This window comes from Stenella coeruleoalba (assembly GCF_951394435.1).
Source record: "Stenella coeruleoalba genome assembly, chromosome: 2".
Classification (NCBI taxonomy): Eukaryota; Metazoa; Chordata; class Mammalia; order Artiodactyla; family Delphinidae; genus Stenella; species Stenella coeruleoalba.
Window position 1 is genome coordinate 177,098,397 of NC_137147.1, and position 17,888 is coordinate 177,116,284.

Consider the following 17,888-nt stretch of genomic DNA (forward strand, 5'->3'; position numbering starts at 1 on the left):
AGGGGACGAACTCAGAATCAGAGTTGATTCAGGAAGGCTGGCTTTCAGGGACTGAATAGCTGGCAAAGAGAGACACCACTTCAGGACCTCCAAGGGGATAACGGGATGGGGACATGGTTTTACAGGAGGCTGATTTGATTCAAGAACCAGAGAAGTTGAATGACTGCGAACATACCCTTAAGCCTCATGCACTGACTTCCCTTTGAGAACTTCAGCATAAACTCAGCATTTCCTCACCTTCTTCCTTGATGCTACCCAAGAGCAACAAGGTGAATATAAGACAGTGTTCTTCTTATTTTTCTTTAATTTTTATTTTATATTGGAGCATTGCTGATGAACAATGTTGTGCTAGTTTCGGGTGTACAGCCAAGGGATCCAGTTATACATATACATGTATCTTTTCTTTTCAAATTCTTTTTTTACATTTAGGTTATTACAGTATATTGAGCAGAGTTCCCTGTGCTATACAGTAGGTCCTTGTTGGTTATCTATTGTAAATATAGCCGTGTGTACAGGTCAATGGAGTTTCATTTCTAGCTCTATGACTCAGGTAAACTATTGGTCATTTTACCTAACCTGAGGCTCTTCATTCTCTCATCTGAAAGCAAGGCGAACACCTACATCTCATGGGATCATGAGATCACGGGAGATGAAGCCTGCAAGGAACCCACCAGGTCCTGGAACACGGCAGGAAGTCAATGAATGTCAATTCTCTCTCCTTAGTGCAACTGAGACGACTTCTGTCACTACTCACTGCTCCACCTGGATGTTAGTGCGTGCGTGTAAGAAAAATGAGGGATACTGAAAGTATCTGACTCTATCATGCATCTGAATTTTTCTAGAAAAAGCTGTGCAAGATTCTTAGTATTTCAACCACAGTAAAGCCAAAACTCATCTTGTATGATACATTCTTGAAGGAGCATCTTCCCCACATGCCATCATTTCTTTTCTCACCATGTTCCACTATAAAATTTGAAAAGAATCTTTTTACTCAATCGGCTTGATGACCAGTACCTTTCTTGTTGCCCTGTCTTGTTGATTACACTTGTGAAGATGAAGCAGAGTCTGGCCTCAGAAAACTTAAAATTATGTAGTTTCGAGATTTTAAGTATTTTTCTTTTTGCGGGGGGGGGGGGGTGCCTCTTTGTGGGTGTCAAAAGACAGAACCACACCAAAGAACAGGAGAAGGAAGGATTCATTACTTGCAGCAAGTAAGGAGAACAGCAGGGATCTTCCCAAAGCAGTGGCTCCCGGAACAACAAAATCTGAGAGGTGTTAAGTATTTCTAAAACAAAAACTTTTAGTGACAAGATTTACATTCCTTAGGAATTATCTGGAATTTAGTACCAAAACAAATTTGCTAGTTGCAAGACATTCTATTAAAAGATCACCACTCACACAGTTTCTATTGAGAATGCATGAGAACAGATTAAAAATGCTCCTGATCTCACGTAAATAGTCTGAAACACACACGTCATCTTTGCTTACAGCCAAAAGCATTAAACAAGAGAGAAGAATTAAAACAAAAAGCCCATGTTTCATGTATTATGGAAACCTGAGGCCCAGTCTCTTCCTCTAACATAATCAGTTCTTCCAACATCCATTCTTCCATATGTCAAGCCCTCAAGATCTCAAAAATATAGAAAAGCTTACCTTTCAATCACTTAAAACCTTAGGTGGGAAAATGCTCCTACCTAAAGAAACTCAATGAAGAAGTACGTCTTGTTTATTTTCCTCTTTCTCTTTTGCTACGTCTTTGCGAATGACCCCCTTTTCCCATGTCCTGTTGGGTTCTGCAGGAAGGCTGGACTGTTACCGATCCTTCCGAGGGTGCAGGACAGGCTGACATCATCCAAGAGGAGTTATACACAAGGCACGATTTCACAGTGCTTCAGCCAAGAAGAGGAAGGGTGGTTGTGTGGAGTGAGACCCCTTCTCTCGAGCTCACATTTAGAGAGTCCCTTTCCAAGACTCAGGACACATTTTGAGAGGTGATGTCACCTTGAAGGTTTTGAGGGTACCTGGTTAGAGAGAGACTGATCAGAAGGGATGATTCCACTTAATCTAAATAAACAAGTGGAAAGGGGACGTACAGTAGACAAAAGCAATTACACAGCTACGTGCTTTGTGGCTTCATCCTTAACTTCACGGGCTCTCTAGTTAACTTTGTTGTTGTTGTGTGTGGCGTGTGTGGGATCCTAGCTCCCTGACCAAGGATGGAACCCACGCCCCCTGCAGTGGAAGCACAGAGTCTTAACCACTGGACCGCCAGGAAGTCCCTTTTTTTTTCTATAGGTTAAATTTTTTTAAATAACCTATTCAACAGTGAATACATGTACAAAATGGAACATTTGATACATACCAAAGGGTGAAAAATGAAAAGAACGTACCCTCCCTCCTTGCTTTCCCCCCCTCAGAATAACCACATGTACCGGTTTACTCTGTCCTCCTCAGCTACATTCCAGACGTTCACAAACACAATCATATACTCCACACGCCCCGTGAAAACACTCCCTTGATGGACAAAGAGAAGGTACAGACCCATGGATTCATAGAGAGGAAGGTCTCCTTTTCAAACATAATTCCTTTATCTGTGAAGTTAAGGAACTGTTTCATTTCCAACATGAGAGACGTGTGGGCAAAAGATCCCACATGCCGTGGAGCAACTAAGTCCGTGAACCACAACTACTGAGCCTGTGCTCTAGAGCCCACGTGCCACAACTACTGAAGCCCGCGCGCCACAACTACTGAGCCTGTGCTCTAGAGCCCACGTGCCACAACTACTGAAGCCCGCGTGCCTAGAACCCGTGCTCCGCAACAAGAGAAGCCACCACAACGAGAAGCCCGCGCACCGCAACGAAGGGTAGCCCCCGCTCGCCGCAACTAGAGGAAGTTCGTGCGCAGCAATGAAAACCCAATGCAGCCAAAAATAACTAACTAAATAAATAAATTTATATAAAAAAAAGAGAGAGATCAACACAAACGAAGAAAGAATCTTGCCTTAATATTACAGGCTGAGGATGCATTTTAATGTCTCCAGTCTTGTTTACCCTGTACCAGCAGAAGCTGAGAACGACAGCACGGTTTCTTCTGGACTCCAGAATGGTTTTTTCTTTCAGAAATCAGGGCAACCTGTCGGAGGCTCCTCTGCATGAGATGACGGCTCATTCATACAGGACACTGAGGGTGCCGTGTGCATAGCTCAGAAATGAGGGAATCTTCAGTATTGTTTCCCAAAAGATTAGTCTCTTAAAGGGAGAGAAAACATGCACTTTTATCCCCTCCCCCCAAATCTACGAGATATTCACTGAAATAAATACTGAGTTATAAAATGCTGAATAGCGTATATAATGAGCTTAGCATAATACCTGTCACGTGGTAAACAGTCATTGCTTATTATTATTGTTGTTGTTGTTATTATCATTACTACTACTACTATTAAAATTGCTGCTAAGGTAAAAGACTCAGAAGGAAGACAGTAAAAGGGACCTAGGGTAAATGGGCAGTAGGGAAACACTTGGCAAAAAGGTCTCTGAGGAAGCAATACTGAACATGATACTTGAAGAATAATTGGGCATTCAGTATGTCAATACAAGGACAGAACATTCCAGGCAGAGAAAACCACACTTATGGAGAGCTGAGGTAGGAAGCAGGCTGTATCTTTAATGGGAAGTAACCCCGCCTTGTAGTTCTGGGTTCGTTCCCAGTGGATCTCTTCCAGGGCTCCCCAGTGTCAGCTCAGCTCTGATCTGGGTCACTGCCATGATCCTCCTGTCCCAGAGCATAGTGAGATTCTGGGACACTCAGGACAGGGCTACAGGGACAGAAAAACTCCCCTCCAAGCAGCTCATCTTACACGACGAAGACCCAAGTCTTTCATTATATCATCAGAATCATTATATCTTCAAAGACACTGCCAGGAACACAGTAGACATAGCCTGTGCCTCACAGTTGCCAGGTGGGTGCACACGGAGCCCATCCCCAAGCAAGGCAATTGTCTACTGCTATTTCCGCATGCCATTTCAGAGTTCAAGTTTAGCCATTTTGTCCCAAAGGAAAGGACTGAGGCTTGATAAGTCTTACCTCTGGATGACAGCTGTGATGAAATTCGGAAGAAAACATAGACACCGTTTTAAAAGAAATGCTATGAGCTTAGCATTGGAACATGATTTTCCTACCTTCCGTACCTTGAGTGTTCTGTCTTACAGTTAGACCAAACACAGTATTCTACTGGAGCAAAACAAAGAAAAAAGGTTTTACCTCAGAAGATAAGTATCACCCTGCTGGGTCTTTGCATGAAATTATGAGTAAGCTCGCAGATACTGGCTGTAAATATTAACACACAAGCAACAAAAAGCACAGTCTTAAACGATCCTTTACATGCCACTTTCTCTACCCTATTAAGATGCTCGTTGTTTCTGTGATTTATCTGATAATAAATTTTTGATGACTGGTAGGTCTCATAAAATTGCTCTGGTGCTGGCTACACTGATTAATAAGTCTGAAGGATCGAAAGTGTCAGGAATTCATGTGTACGAATAAGTTACTGCCAAATATATATTAGGTATTCCATAAAATATAGAATAAAAAGGTGGATCTCGTAATTTTATCTTGTATCTATTTTCCTGTAACCATTTATATTCAGGGCCATCATCATCTTCCGTGGCCTTTACAAAAAAAAATCAATGAGGGAAATCCACGTGGGGGGCAAATTCAAGAACTAAATTAAATCTGAAAAAAATAATGAATCGGTATAGACAATAAAACATGTTTCCCAGAGAAACAAAGGTTTTTCCCCCAAACCTTTAAGGTAGGTTTTTGTTTGGGGTGGATTTTTTTTTTCTCCTGCCCTCTAGACTTTTACTTTTCAATCTTAAATGATACTGCAGGCCTCAGGCATGACAGGCAATGAGCGGGTGAAGGACCAGTGGAAAAGTGTTCAAAAACTCCTGTGTTAGCTAACAGGCTTCTGAATGTATCGCTCTGGTCCACAGAGAAGGCTGGAGAAGGTAGCAAGGAGATGCTGTGTCAGCTACTGCAGCCTTAAAACAAAGCTGGTGTCTCTTTGGACTTTAAAATTGTTCCTATGCAGCTTATTTTATTTTTGTTTCATCAAATAAACAAGAGGGGTTTTCCATGGGAAAAAAAACAAAACAAAAAAACATGTTTCCCAGAAAAACAGAGGATTCAGGATTAGAAATCGGTGCTGAGACGACCCTTAGAGATGACCTAGTTTGAACCTCTTGCTTTTAAGATGGGGAAGCTGAGAGTAAGCATGATGAGGTCCTTTGCCATTGAGAGAACTGGGGCTGGGAACCACCTCTAAGGCCGGCGCTCTAAGGACAGACTTTGTTTTCCCCGTTCCTCACGGCTCCCAGCAGAGCCCACGACCGAGTCTCTACGCCACGGTGCGTCGTGTGAAACCACTCTCCATCTCTGATGTCTGTCTGCACGCTGGGGAAGCAAACCAGCTTTAGTTACACGAGAAGAGACTTCAGTGCCCCGTTCTTGGTAGTCTCCGTCTCACCCAGTAAGACTCCAGAGACCTCCTGAGACAAGCTTGGAAAATGGAAGAAAAGTCCTAAGGGCTCCAGATGTGGTGACTGGAACCCCAAGATGGAACGGGAAATTCCTGACTCCACACCTTACAGGGCAAGACATGGAGAGCTACGATGCAGGTCCACAAAGTCAGAGACGGAAGATTCCACACCTACCAGTGGGGGTCCCAGTGCAAGAAGCTGCCAGGTGGCACAAAGGTCCCCCATGCTGCATCTTCCGGCCATAAGACTCTTGTGAAAGAAACACGACGGGTCCAATGGTGGGTGCTCTATGGAACTCCCCCTTCTTCAATTCTCTAGCTGACCACGACAAAGCAGATTTTGCAAGGTGCCTTTCACTCCCAGGGGATCTTCCAATTCTAACCAGCTTCTGTTTTAACATAGTCCGCTCTTAAGGGATGATTAGAAGTTAAAAACACTGACCCATCTGCCAAGAAAAGAGCCTAACCTTTGTGTCCCTAAAATGGAACAATGGTGAATGTGCACTTTTTGAAGGAACCTTTAAGTCTGAAAGCTAAACGCGTAAGAAAGACATGGTGGAGGGGCTGCGGAGAGGTGGATTAAACCTTCCAGAGTAATTTCAACACATTTACGAATAAACAGAATTTGCCCCCCAGGTTGCGGGAGGCTATGGGAGAAGAGAGGAAAGACAGGGTGATCTGAGTGCACTGGGGTAACAATAGTGTTAGGGGCTGAATTTTCCCCCAAAAAATTCATGTTGAAGTTCTCACCCTTGGTAACTCAGAATGTGACCGTATCTGAAAGGTAGTAGGGTCTTAGTGGGGTAATCAAATTAAAGTGAGGTCATCAGGGTGGGCCCTAATCCAATATGACTGGTGTCCTTATAGAAAGGGGAAATTTGGTCACAGAAGCAGACATTTCCAGGGATGATAATGTAAAGACACAGGGAGAAGACGGCCATCTGTAATCCACGGAGAAAGTCCTGGAAGAGATGCTTCCCCGACAGCCCTCGGAAAAAACCAACCTCTCTCACACCTTGATCTTGGAGTTCTAGAACTGTCAGATAATACATTTCTGCGGGGTGGCTTAAAAAACCTAAATTAGGTAGCAGCAAGGGAAAAAAAAAAGCAGGGCGTTTATTTAGTAACCTTGCTAAGTAAAGTAACCAAAACCTCAATAATAATTTATTTATTTTCTAAACAAACACTAATTGGATGGAGAAAAAAAAGTATGTACATTGTGAAGGTGATAAAACTGTATGGGTTCCAAATGAGACTATTTAAAAATTAACTATGATAGTGGAAAACAGTATTTTCTTGACCCCAAACTTTTTACAACGTGCGTCTTAAAAAATACATATGAGATGATACACAAACACAACGGAACAAAATCTGGAGAGTTATTTCCTTAACGGTTGACGAACAAATTGGGCATCAATAAAGGCCAGTGGACACAAAACTCACATTTACCCTTTCTATCTAATAAAGTTGACTAAAATGCTCTTCATAAGATTATGCCTTCTAAACACATTCTAAATGCATTCTAAGACATTATAGGAGAACCTTTTATTGCCAAAAATTACAAAAAACAAAAAACAAAACCTCCAACAATGCCTGACCAGAACACGAGACCAGAGCTCAATAAAATGACAGCACGTAATAAAACAAGATATTACCGTGTAGAGAACAGAAACCAGACACTTTCGTTTGATTATAAAGTACCACTTACTAATTTCTCTCTCAAATAGAAACAGCAGAGGCAGGCAATAACTCATCTTAGCTGGACAGAAAGCATCCAGCATTGAACTTGAACACTGCTGGGAGTTAACAAAGGTTATCAATATGTAGGGCGGACCATGTCTTTGAGTAGGTCAATATTCAACAGTTCGATATGATTATTTCAAGTGAGTATCAGCTAAAAATGGAACTCAAAATAGCTCTTTCGGAAGAGGAAGTAACCTGACACATTTCTTTTCCAGAGAGTAGATGGAGTCTAGACTACGTCTGTTTTCCTTCTGTCAAGAGGGACCAATTATCTATATTCCATCTACCTTAAATGGATACTGTAATGCATCGTGCATTACAAGATGTACAACACAGGCTGAATGCATGCTTCAGAGTCGACATACAAGGAAAGAGGAGATAAACAGCGGGGGGAAGAGAGACATGACTGTCTTGCTCTTTAAAATCACATGTACAAACCTCTTGTAGGGAGAGGTTCAGAGTAAACAACACTCTTCTCCCTTTGACGGCGCAGCTGTGATCTTTCCCATTTGCCCATCTAAATTTATTTGCAACTCTTTAGTTTAGTACAAGGCCTACTTTTATTTTTAAATAAATTTATTTATTCATTTATTTATTTTTGGCTGTCTTGGGTCTTCGTCACTGCACGCAGGCTTTCTCTAGTTGCGGTGAGCAGGGGCTACTCTTCGTTGAGGTGTGCAGGCTTCTCACTGCGGTGGCTTCTCTTGTTGCGGAGCACGGGCTCTAGGTGCGCGGGCTTCAGCAGTTGCGGCACGTAGGCTCAGCAGTTGTGGCTTGCAGGCTCTAGAGCACAGGCTCAGTAGTTGTGGCACAAGGGCTTAGCTGCTCCGTGGCATGTGGGATCTTCCCGGACCAGGGCTCGAACCTATGTCCCCTGCATTGGCAGGTGGATTTTTAACCACTGGGCCACCAGGGAAGCCCTATTCGCAACTCTTTAATGATACCTGCCCTAGTCATGGAATAAAATGCAGAAAGACTGACAGAGTTCCAGCTCACTGGTCAAACCTGATCTCACAGAGCTCACCCAGCACAGCGTGGCTGAGGCGTGACCGCACTGGAGGACCAGAGAATGAATGTGCCTATGTGAGGTAGCCTTTCCCAAGTCTGCATTTGCATCTAAGGCACGTCAGAGTGAAAGACATTCCAGAATACACGTAAGATGGGGTTTCCTAGAGGCCTTCAGGAATCCCAGCTTAGCCTCCTGAAGCTGGTTTTCAATCCCTGACAGAGTTTACCTTTGACCTTTATAGGTTTAGGGGGTGCAAGTTCCCTACTGCCACCCTCCCGGACTCCAGGTACACTGGAAATGTCAAATGGGAAGCACCGCCCACTTAAAAAACTGAACTGTTTTGAATGGGCTAACAAATTATAGGAAAGTAAAGTTTTAAAAGCCATGTAAAAACTCCACGTATTGACGAAAGGATGAACATGCACTAAGAAAAAGGAAAAATACTGACGACCTCTGAAGTCCAGCTGAATAACAGTGCTAAGCAAGTAAAAAGCGGAAAAGAAAAACTCCTTTTAACTGTAAATTACATTAAGCAATCTACCAAAAAATTTGGAAGAGAGAACTGTTATGCACTCTTCCTCAAACAGTCTGCCTTCCTCTTGTTCCCTTAAGAGGGGAAGGATTAATTTACCAGGGCAATTAATGTCTCCTGGCCACACAAAGAAAACAGGTGAGGGACCAAGTCAAAGATCAACGCTGTTATTATGTCCCATCGTGACTTACATCTATTCAGTGGAATTAACATTCGTCAACCCCTTACGCTGGTAACATGCTATCTGGAGAAAAAGGAATGCTATGTAAGTTTTATCATTTAAAGTGAACATGAAATGAGGGGTATGACACAATACTAGCTGATATACCACATATTTTATGGGTTTCCCTTTTCTCTTTGATATTTCATAGCAAGGTTCGTTAAATGCAGCACGTGTGTATGCAAACAGGTGCAGAGATATCAAAAGTGTGAATCATATTTTGTATTATGGAGGAAACGTGAGAATACATTTATTAACTTAAAGAAAGAACCGCAATATACACATGTAGCATCTATAAAGGAAATATAAATTAGCAGGAGCACAGTACACAGTCAATTTTTAAAAATAAAAGCAATCTTTATGTCGAAAGCTTTAGGAAAAATTGGTTCTTCTTTTTCATGTCTACTATAAAGAAATACTGTGTTTCTCTGGCTTACCTGGAGCTATTTTCGGATACAGTAATGAAAGAGGAAAGTCTCTGTCATCTTGCCCACCTGCTGTCACTATGTAAAAAATTCACTAACTGCTAGCAAGGTCCGGGCACATGAACCTGGCTCCTCCAGCCTTCTGTAGTATTTATAAAGCCATGCTCGTTCTGTGCATCCAGTTATACTTCACCAGAAAGATAAGGTTTAAGGAGTTTCGTTAGACAGGATTTCCTTCTGCAAAGGGCTGTCTTCAGTAAATGGGATCACTTATGAAGTTGGAAATTCTTTAGCCTTTTGGTAGACCAGATATATCTGTTACTTAAGGATCTTCTGAGTCAGCAGCCACTAGGGGATATCGTAGTTATTTAATAAAGCCCATGTATGCCCATTCCAGCCTCTAATAGGTTTGCCCATACTGCAGAAAACAAGAAAACATCACTTCATTTTAATTCTACGAGTAAAGCAGCCTGAGAAACCGTATGCAGCAGAATCAAAGCACTTATTCCTCCTCACAAGCCAGCTCGACAGGATGATTTATTTTGCTAGACTTCCAGGTAGGAGAAATTGCTAGCATTTTTCCCATCAGTGCTCACCACTCACCCAACACTGCTTAGTTAAAATGTTTCTGTTAAGTAATATTAATAATAGTAGGAACATCTTCATTTAAGACTAAAAAACGAAACGGAAAAGCAAGTGAGCGTGGCACCTTTCTCTGGTGTGCAAAGAAAGTCACAAGACAGGAGAAGTGATGGGGGAGCCCCTTGTGAGTCATGCCAGGCTGCAGATGAGGCTTTAGGGCTGCCATGCCTTACAAATTGCAGCCTTCGTGAGGAAGCCTGTTTTCCAAACGTCGCTTTCAACTGACACATTTTCAGCTTAACATTTGTCAAACCTCTTCTTTTGTTAAGAGTTAACGTGTCAGTTTTTAAAATGGCTTGCGGTTTCTATCCACCTTCCTTGATGGAAATGTGCAAAGTGCGAGTTACTCCCTTTCACAAAGCATCTTGTCAAGGATCCTGATCCAATCCGACTTCTCCCGGGGACAAAAAAAAAAAAAAAAAAAATCTGCCTTCTGGAAACTTAACAAGCGGTGACTATCCCACCATAATTCTGCCTAGAAGAAGTTACTCAACAACAGCCCGAAAACACTAACGCACCTGTAGGGGTTGATCCTCAACACCAGACGGAGCAAATTATTATTATTATTATTACTTTAAATTAATTTATTTACTTATTTATTTTTGGCTGCATGGGCTCTTCGTTTCTGTGCGAGGGCTTTCTCCGGTTGCGGCGAGCAGGGGCCACTGTTCATCGCGGTGCGCGGGCTTCTCACTATCGCAGCGTCTCTTGTTGCGGAGCACAGGCTCCAGACGCGCAGGCTCAGGGGCCATGGCTCACGGGCCCAGTTGCTCCGCGGCATGTGGGATCTTCCCAGACCAGGGCTCGAACCCGTGTCCCCTGCGTCGGCAGGCGGACTCTCAACCACTGCACCACCAGGGAAGCCCGGAGCAAATTATTTTAACAGAGGGAATAAGTGACAATGAGCGGGCAAAGCGACGACACCAGCCAATATGTTCCCTTTGCTGAAAGTACCATAAATGAACAAAGAGCAACCTCCATCTGAGGAACGATGAGGATGTGATGAATGCCCCGAATGTACTCAAAAGAACAATCTCCTGAAGAATCGCACCTTGGCATCCTCCCAGCCACACCTGCCCACATCCCCTCCTGCTTCATCCTCATCAGCTTAAATCACTGCCAAGTATTTTAATTCTTCCTGAACACCGGCTTCCCTGTTTTGTTTCAAACATCCACGTCTCCTCCTGGAGTCCGTTAGAGTCTGGAAATCAGATCATCCATCTTTCCTGCCTGTCGCTGCTCGGGACTTGGAAGGCCTCTCAGGATGTGCTTAGCACAGGAAGGTCACCTTGAACTTCAACCATGGACATGAAGGGATATAAAATGCGCTGGTGAGTTCTCAAGGCTCTCATTTAGGTAATGGGTCGATTGGTTAAAAAGAAAAAAGAGGAAGGAGACTCACTGGTATTTTAAGTAACAGAATAAAAATTTAAAATATGCTTTTATGGACTTCCCTGGTGGCGCAGTGGTTAAGAGTCGGCCTGCCGATGCAGGGGACATGGGTTCGAGTCCTGGTCGGGGAAGATTCCACATGCTGCGGAGCAACTAAGCCCGTGTGCCACAGCTACTGGGCCTGCACGCTAGAACCCGTGAGCCATAACTACTGAGCCTGTGTGCCACAACTACTGAAGCCCGTGCACCTGGAGCCCGTGCTCCACAAGAGAAGCCACTGCAATGAGAAGCCCGCGCACCGCAACAAGACCCATCGCGGCCAAAAATAAATAAATAAATAAATATCTAAAAACTAACTAACTAAAAATACGCTTTTATGACAGGCTAAAGATCAATATTAAAAAAAGGATTTTTTCATTGTTAGGGATGTATGTGACTTATATAAAAAGAAACAAGGAAGTGAAGATTAGAAACCACAGGTTTCAGAATAAAGGATCTAAGACTAAGGTACTGATTGAGACACTGGCCTCGTTTAAAAAAATACAGGTGTAACGAATAAATTGCCTCCTTGCAAGTCCTCACATGTACAGCTTTACAAAAGTAGCCAAATATCTGCTAATTAGAGGGTTTTATTCAGAGAGTTGAGAAGGATACTAAAAGTCCTCTAATTATGAAGGGGCTGCTTAAAAAAATGAAAGAATTAAGCTGGGTTCTAGTTACATGAGGATATACTAACATATACCTATTCATGTAAAAGAGGACCTTAAATTTAAAACGTCAGTGAAACATAGTGGTGGCATTTTTGTACAAGCATCTTTTCTAAAAGACGAAGAGCTTGAGGCAGTGTCTTACTCAGTTCACAGTCCATGTTTCTGGCTGGTATGTTTGATCAAGGAATGAAGGTAACTACTTCACTGGGAGAACAGGAGGGCAGAAAGCTGGGATACAGGAAGTGGTTCACATTCTTCTCTTTCCCAAGGAGGAGAGAAGGGGAAAACTCTAAGGGAATTCACTTTAAGGAGGTCCCTGCCCCCAGGAGTTTAATGTCAAGTGCATTCTCCCAGCAGAGGCTCACACAGACTCTTCTAAAAGCAGTGAACAGAGTACTGATTGGTCCCCCTAGAAAGGGGACAATGGCTCTCCCATGCTTGTTTAAGCTTCCTAACGTTGATTTAACTGGACGAAAGATAATTCTCCACGAGGAAAACAAACACATAAAAAATAAGCTAACAGGCAAACCGCTTACTCTGATCCTTAAATATAAGATGCTAATAAAACAGACAAGAATATATACATCAAATATGTCACAGATTAAAATGTCACAGATTCCCTTTCAAATAACTTACAAATAAACTCAACCAATGCAACACACCACTCACTCATCCAGAATCCCAACGATGTTCAAATAAACGGAACTAGTTTGTAACAGCATATGGTGGTGATTAATAGCCTAATGACTCAAAGGTAATACGAAATCCACATTCACAATGTCATCTTTTCAAATGAAATTACAATTAGAAGCACTTTCATACACAATGTATTCTAATTCTCTGTAAATTCTAAATTCGTGAACGGTGAATTAAAAAAACTGTTAACCAGAAAAAACAACAGAGTATTTCCCCCAATTCTAGAATAACAGGACCTTATTTATTTTTCTGTAGGGATCCTATACAATGGTTTTCTAAAACCATACCCTACAAACCAAGCCCTACATAAGCCTCCATTTACTAACGAAAAATTAGAGCCTTAACTAAAGCCAATGCTAGCAACGATTAACAATTTAAGAGAAACCGAATGAACAATAAACGGTTCATTTGCAACTATATTTTCACACATTTTTATAATTAAACAAATTTTCAAGGCTGAGCTATGTTCATTCTTTTTTAAAAAAACTATGTATCTATAATAATGGCACATATCTATGTAGTTCATAGCCTATACATCTCTCATTTTACTCTTAAGGTAAGTCTTATGACATGTGATAAATGTTAAGGTATCAAAAACAAAATGTTAAGGTATCATCTTCGAAGAAATCTAAACCGTGCTTTACGCTGCATTCGCATATGACGATACGCCATCATTTTGGCAATTTAAGTCTATTTCCCCTGAACACCATTCTTCTTTCACAGCTCATCTTCTCTGTGATTCTGTCAGATGGAAATATACCATAAGGAGTCCCAGATGTGTAACCAGGAGCATGGCATACGGGGACATGTGCTACCAGAGCCACAGCTGGCCATTCAGAGGCAAGCACTCTGCCCCATCAGTTAAGTCTGACCTGCTGTCCCAACACAGATTCCGAGAGAGCTGTGCTGAGTTTGTGGGGGGAGCGTATTTCTGATACCAAAAAACGGGAGACTCCAAACTGAATGTAACTTTTAATGATCTCCTAGGTCTTCTCTAAGAGTTGGGATATTAAATTCTCAAAAGTTGGTACCAGACACAGGAACAGATTAAACCTGACTACGAATTGTTTCAAGTCATTTGCATTTGCTTAAAATTAGCGGTGACGGGATTTTGGTGTTAGGGGTCACTGAAGCATTGAGAGAAATGCTCACTTCAATTTGGGGCTGGGGAGTGGATGAGGGAGAAATAATGACAGAAGATTAATAGTAACAACAGAGTAGGTGGGGGCTGGTAGAATTCCTTCCAACCCAGACAAACTAAGGAAGAAAGAGGTGGGAATAGTTTGGTTTTAAGGCTGGGTCCGCACAGGTGCCCTTGACCAGAGGGGAGGACTTGAGAGATTTTGATGCTACGACTTAAGCTAGCTGATTCCTCCTCCTTGTCTTCTGCCTTATCTCTTCTCTTAGAGAGATTATTATCTCACTAGAGTAAAAGCTTCTGAAGAACAGGATGATGTCTTCTTAGTATTCCCTACTGATTTTATAAATAAACCACTTAACAATTTTGTTCATAACATTTGTTATTCTTTACATTCAAAGGAGAAAAAAGTATGTTCTGATCTTCGTGTATTTGGTGAATCTCCTTAGTGCCATGCATAGTCAGCCAATTTAATACCTGAAGAGATTTCTAAACAAAATTGGTATAAATTCCCTTTGAAAGTATCAATTAAAAATAATCTATAAATAACAGAGACAATTACATGTGGTTATTAATAAAATTTTAAAATGCTCTGAGCTCGGTGCCGCCAATGACAAGATCACACGATAGGTTTTTAAAAACGGCATAATTACTGTAAAACCAAACTATTTCAGAAAATCATAGTCTACTTACTATTTGTACGTCTCAGAGCGGATGTATTCAAAAACATGGGACACACCAAGCTGGAATTGGTCAGCAATGGGGGTAACCCAGGGGTTGTTCTCTGCTTTGAATATCTGCTTCTGACCAGTTAAATCCAAGTTTCCTAAAAAGAAGGAGGGGGAAAAAAAAAGGTGAAGGTCATCCAACCAACAGAAATCAAATCTAAGAAGTAATTCCTGCTCAGTAATCATAGCACAACCTTAAGCATTTTTTGAGTCATTTAATTTCTTTTAAAAAGTTTTACCAAAAGTCATCACTGATATACATGCCATGTCAGTGATTGTACACTGGCCCAAGAAATTAAGAAGGAAGGAAGGGAGGGAGGGAGGGAGGGAGGGAGGGAGGAGAGAGGGAGTAAAGATGTAAGAAGGAAGTAAACTTGGAATTCTTGCAAATGAAGCATTTGCTTCATTTTTCCAAGTATTTGCTACAGAAACAACAATGGCCCTCCAAGATCGAGAGAACCATTAATAGCAGAACCTCCCCAAATTCCATCTTGACAGTGTGCATCACCACTTGTCCAATCTGATCTAAACCTGACCCATGCGGAACCTAGAAAAACGGTACAGATGAACCGGTTTGCAGGGCAGAAATAGACAACGATGTAGAGAACAAACGTACGGACACCAAGGCGGGAAAGTGGCGGGGGTGGTGGTGGTGGTGGTGGTGTGATGAACTGGGAGATTGGGATTGACGTGTATACACTGATATGTATAAAATAGATAACTAATAAGAACCTGCTGTATAAAAAAATAAATAAAATTAAATTCAAAAAATAAAATAAAATAAACCTGAACCAATCACCACCACTTTTCATCAAAGCAGGACACGAGTGAAGAAAGATAAGAATACTGCCCAAGTAGAATGATTATCGCCTCATTCGGGTACTATAAACACACCTCGGAATCAGCACTAAATGAGTCTCATCAACATGGTGAGGGTAAAAACGCACAAACGTACAGCCTTTACCAGTTGACAAATTACCTGTAAAAAGCACTTCCTCCTTTGACTCTCCAACAATCCCTAAGGTCAGTAATTGACATCGCTTTATAGACAAAGAAATGGAAACTTGGGGGGAAATTAAGTAATATGTCCAAGATCAGAAAATGTCAGAGTAGGGATTGGAATCTAAGGCTTCTGACTCCAAATCTCTTATTCTTCCTACAATGCTTGGTGAAGCTATCAGGTTACATGTCAACCTAGATCAACCAAGGGTGAGTTAATGAAGGCAGCCAGCATCTGGGGACCACCTGTTGATGGACGGGTCAGTCGACTCTCTCTCTGTTTTTCTGTTTGGTATATTTAAACATGGAAAAGGCAGCGTGAGAAAGAGCTTCCTGGAACCTGCTTGCCTAAGAAAGACACAGGGACAGATGTGACACAGCAGAGCCGTATGTGCTTTACTTGGCAGACTCACCGAAATCCTTTCCCTAAAAGTCCTACGGAGGAAGTCCATTTGCAGACCCCTGGTCTACAGTCCAAGGCTTTTTGAGCAAAGACACCAAGCAATTTATTCTTCCCAGGACACAACCAAAGTGCCATATCTGTCCTGTTCTCAGGCTCTACAGCCAATATTGTCATAAGTGATAACTTCAGGATAAGGAAAACATATTCTAGGATGCAAGCATCGCACAAAGCCCATCAACTTCCTGGCTAATCCGAGCTTTGGGAATGAAAAGAAAATGTTTACCAGGATGATGTAGCATTTCTTAAAACAAAAGAATCGATACCTTGAATCCGTCTTCTTTTTGTTATACAGGCGGAACTTGTTTTATCATGCTTCACTTTACTGTGGTTCGCAGATACTGCATTTTGTATAAAGCGAAGGTCTGTGGCAACCCGATGTCCAACAAGCCTGCCGGTATCATTTTTCCAACATCATTTGCTTACTTTGTGTCTCTGTGTCACATTTTCGTAATTCTTGCAATATCCTTTTCATTATTATTATATATGTTATAGTGATCTGTGGTCAGTGATCTTTGATGGCACTACTACAAGTCACTGAAGGCTCAGATGATGGTTAGCATTTTTTAGCAATAAATTATTTTTTAATTAAAGTATGTACATTGTTATTTTAGATATAACGCTATTGCACATTTAACAGACTACAGTATAGTGTAAACATAATTTTTATATGTACTGGGAAACCAACAAGCTGGCGTGAACGCCTTTATTGTGATATTTGCTTTATTGCGGTGGTCTGAAATCCAAACTACAATATCTCTGAGGTGTGCCTCTGTGAACTTGCAACTACTCAGAATAATGGAGAAAGAAAAGACCAATATAAAAGTGATTACCATTTCATGAAACGCTTTTAAAGATACTGAATATTAAGAGCAAGTAATTCATCATAATCTTTCCAAAGCTACTTAGAATCTGCTGGTGTTAAGTACAAAAATAAGCAGACACATTTCTCTCCAAGATTATCAATATTGTCAGTTTCCTCATCTTAATGGTTAAACATCATTAGTCAGATATTAAATCACTTGAGAAATTAATGAGCTTTATTCTCTCAACCATGAGTCAGAAAATTGCTTGGGGTAAATGGAAATCCAAACATCGCACATATTCGGTTTAGCTGAGTATCCTACCAGGGTGTAACCTTGTTGGCAATGGACTGCCATTTAGATATTTTGTTTTTATCTTTACTTGGAGAAAGGAAGGGGTTTTCAGCTTCCCGAGAATCAAACTGATCGCTTGGTTAAATTTCACTGTAATTCTCATTTCCTCTATGTCCTGTCGTCCACATCATTCTCTCATTACTTCTTGTCCTATTTCCACATTGCCTAAAAATGAATGTAATAGAAATTCCTAGAAAAAGTCTTCTATTTAAAACAAGTCTGTATTTCTGAAGTGTCCTGTTTTAAGCACAGAGTGTGTTATGCTGCCCACTATTCTCAGGAAGCATGGTCATCGAGGGGATGGCTGAGCTACCAGGTGACAGTAACCACGGGGTAAGCAATTCACTAAAAAGTTGGCGGCGGAGGCACTAGAGGTAAAAGCATGTCTCTTAAAACATTCACCTCTTAGACAACCTACGCTTACACAGTATCATCTTCCAGCCTCCAGGCCCTGCCCATTGACATCAGCATGGAATCAACTCCGAAAAGAAATAATAC

The 17,888-nt window shown here is 41.6% G+C and overlaps 1 protein-coding gene across 4 annotated transcripts in view; it reads right to left on the reverse strand.

Annotated features, from left to right (window-relative positions):
* RSU1 (Ras suppressor protein 1) overlaps positions 1–17,888 on the reverse strand; it is a 275,988-nt gene that overhangs the window by 157,718 nt on the left and 100,382 nt on the right. For all 4 annotated transcript variants that reach the window (XM_079913092.1, XM_079913091.1, XM_079913089.1 and 1 more), the window contains one exon: positions 14,740–14,872. In XM_079913092.1, coding sequence (XP_079769218.1) covers positions 14,740–14,872 — 133 coding nt within the window. The remainder of the gene's footprint in view (positions 1–14,739; positions 14,873–17,888) is intronic.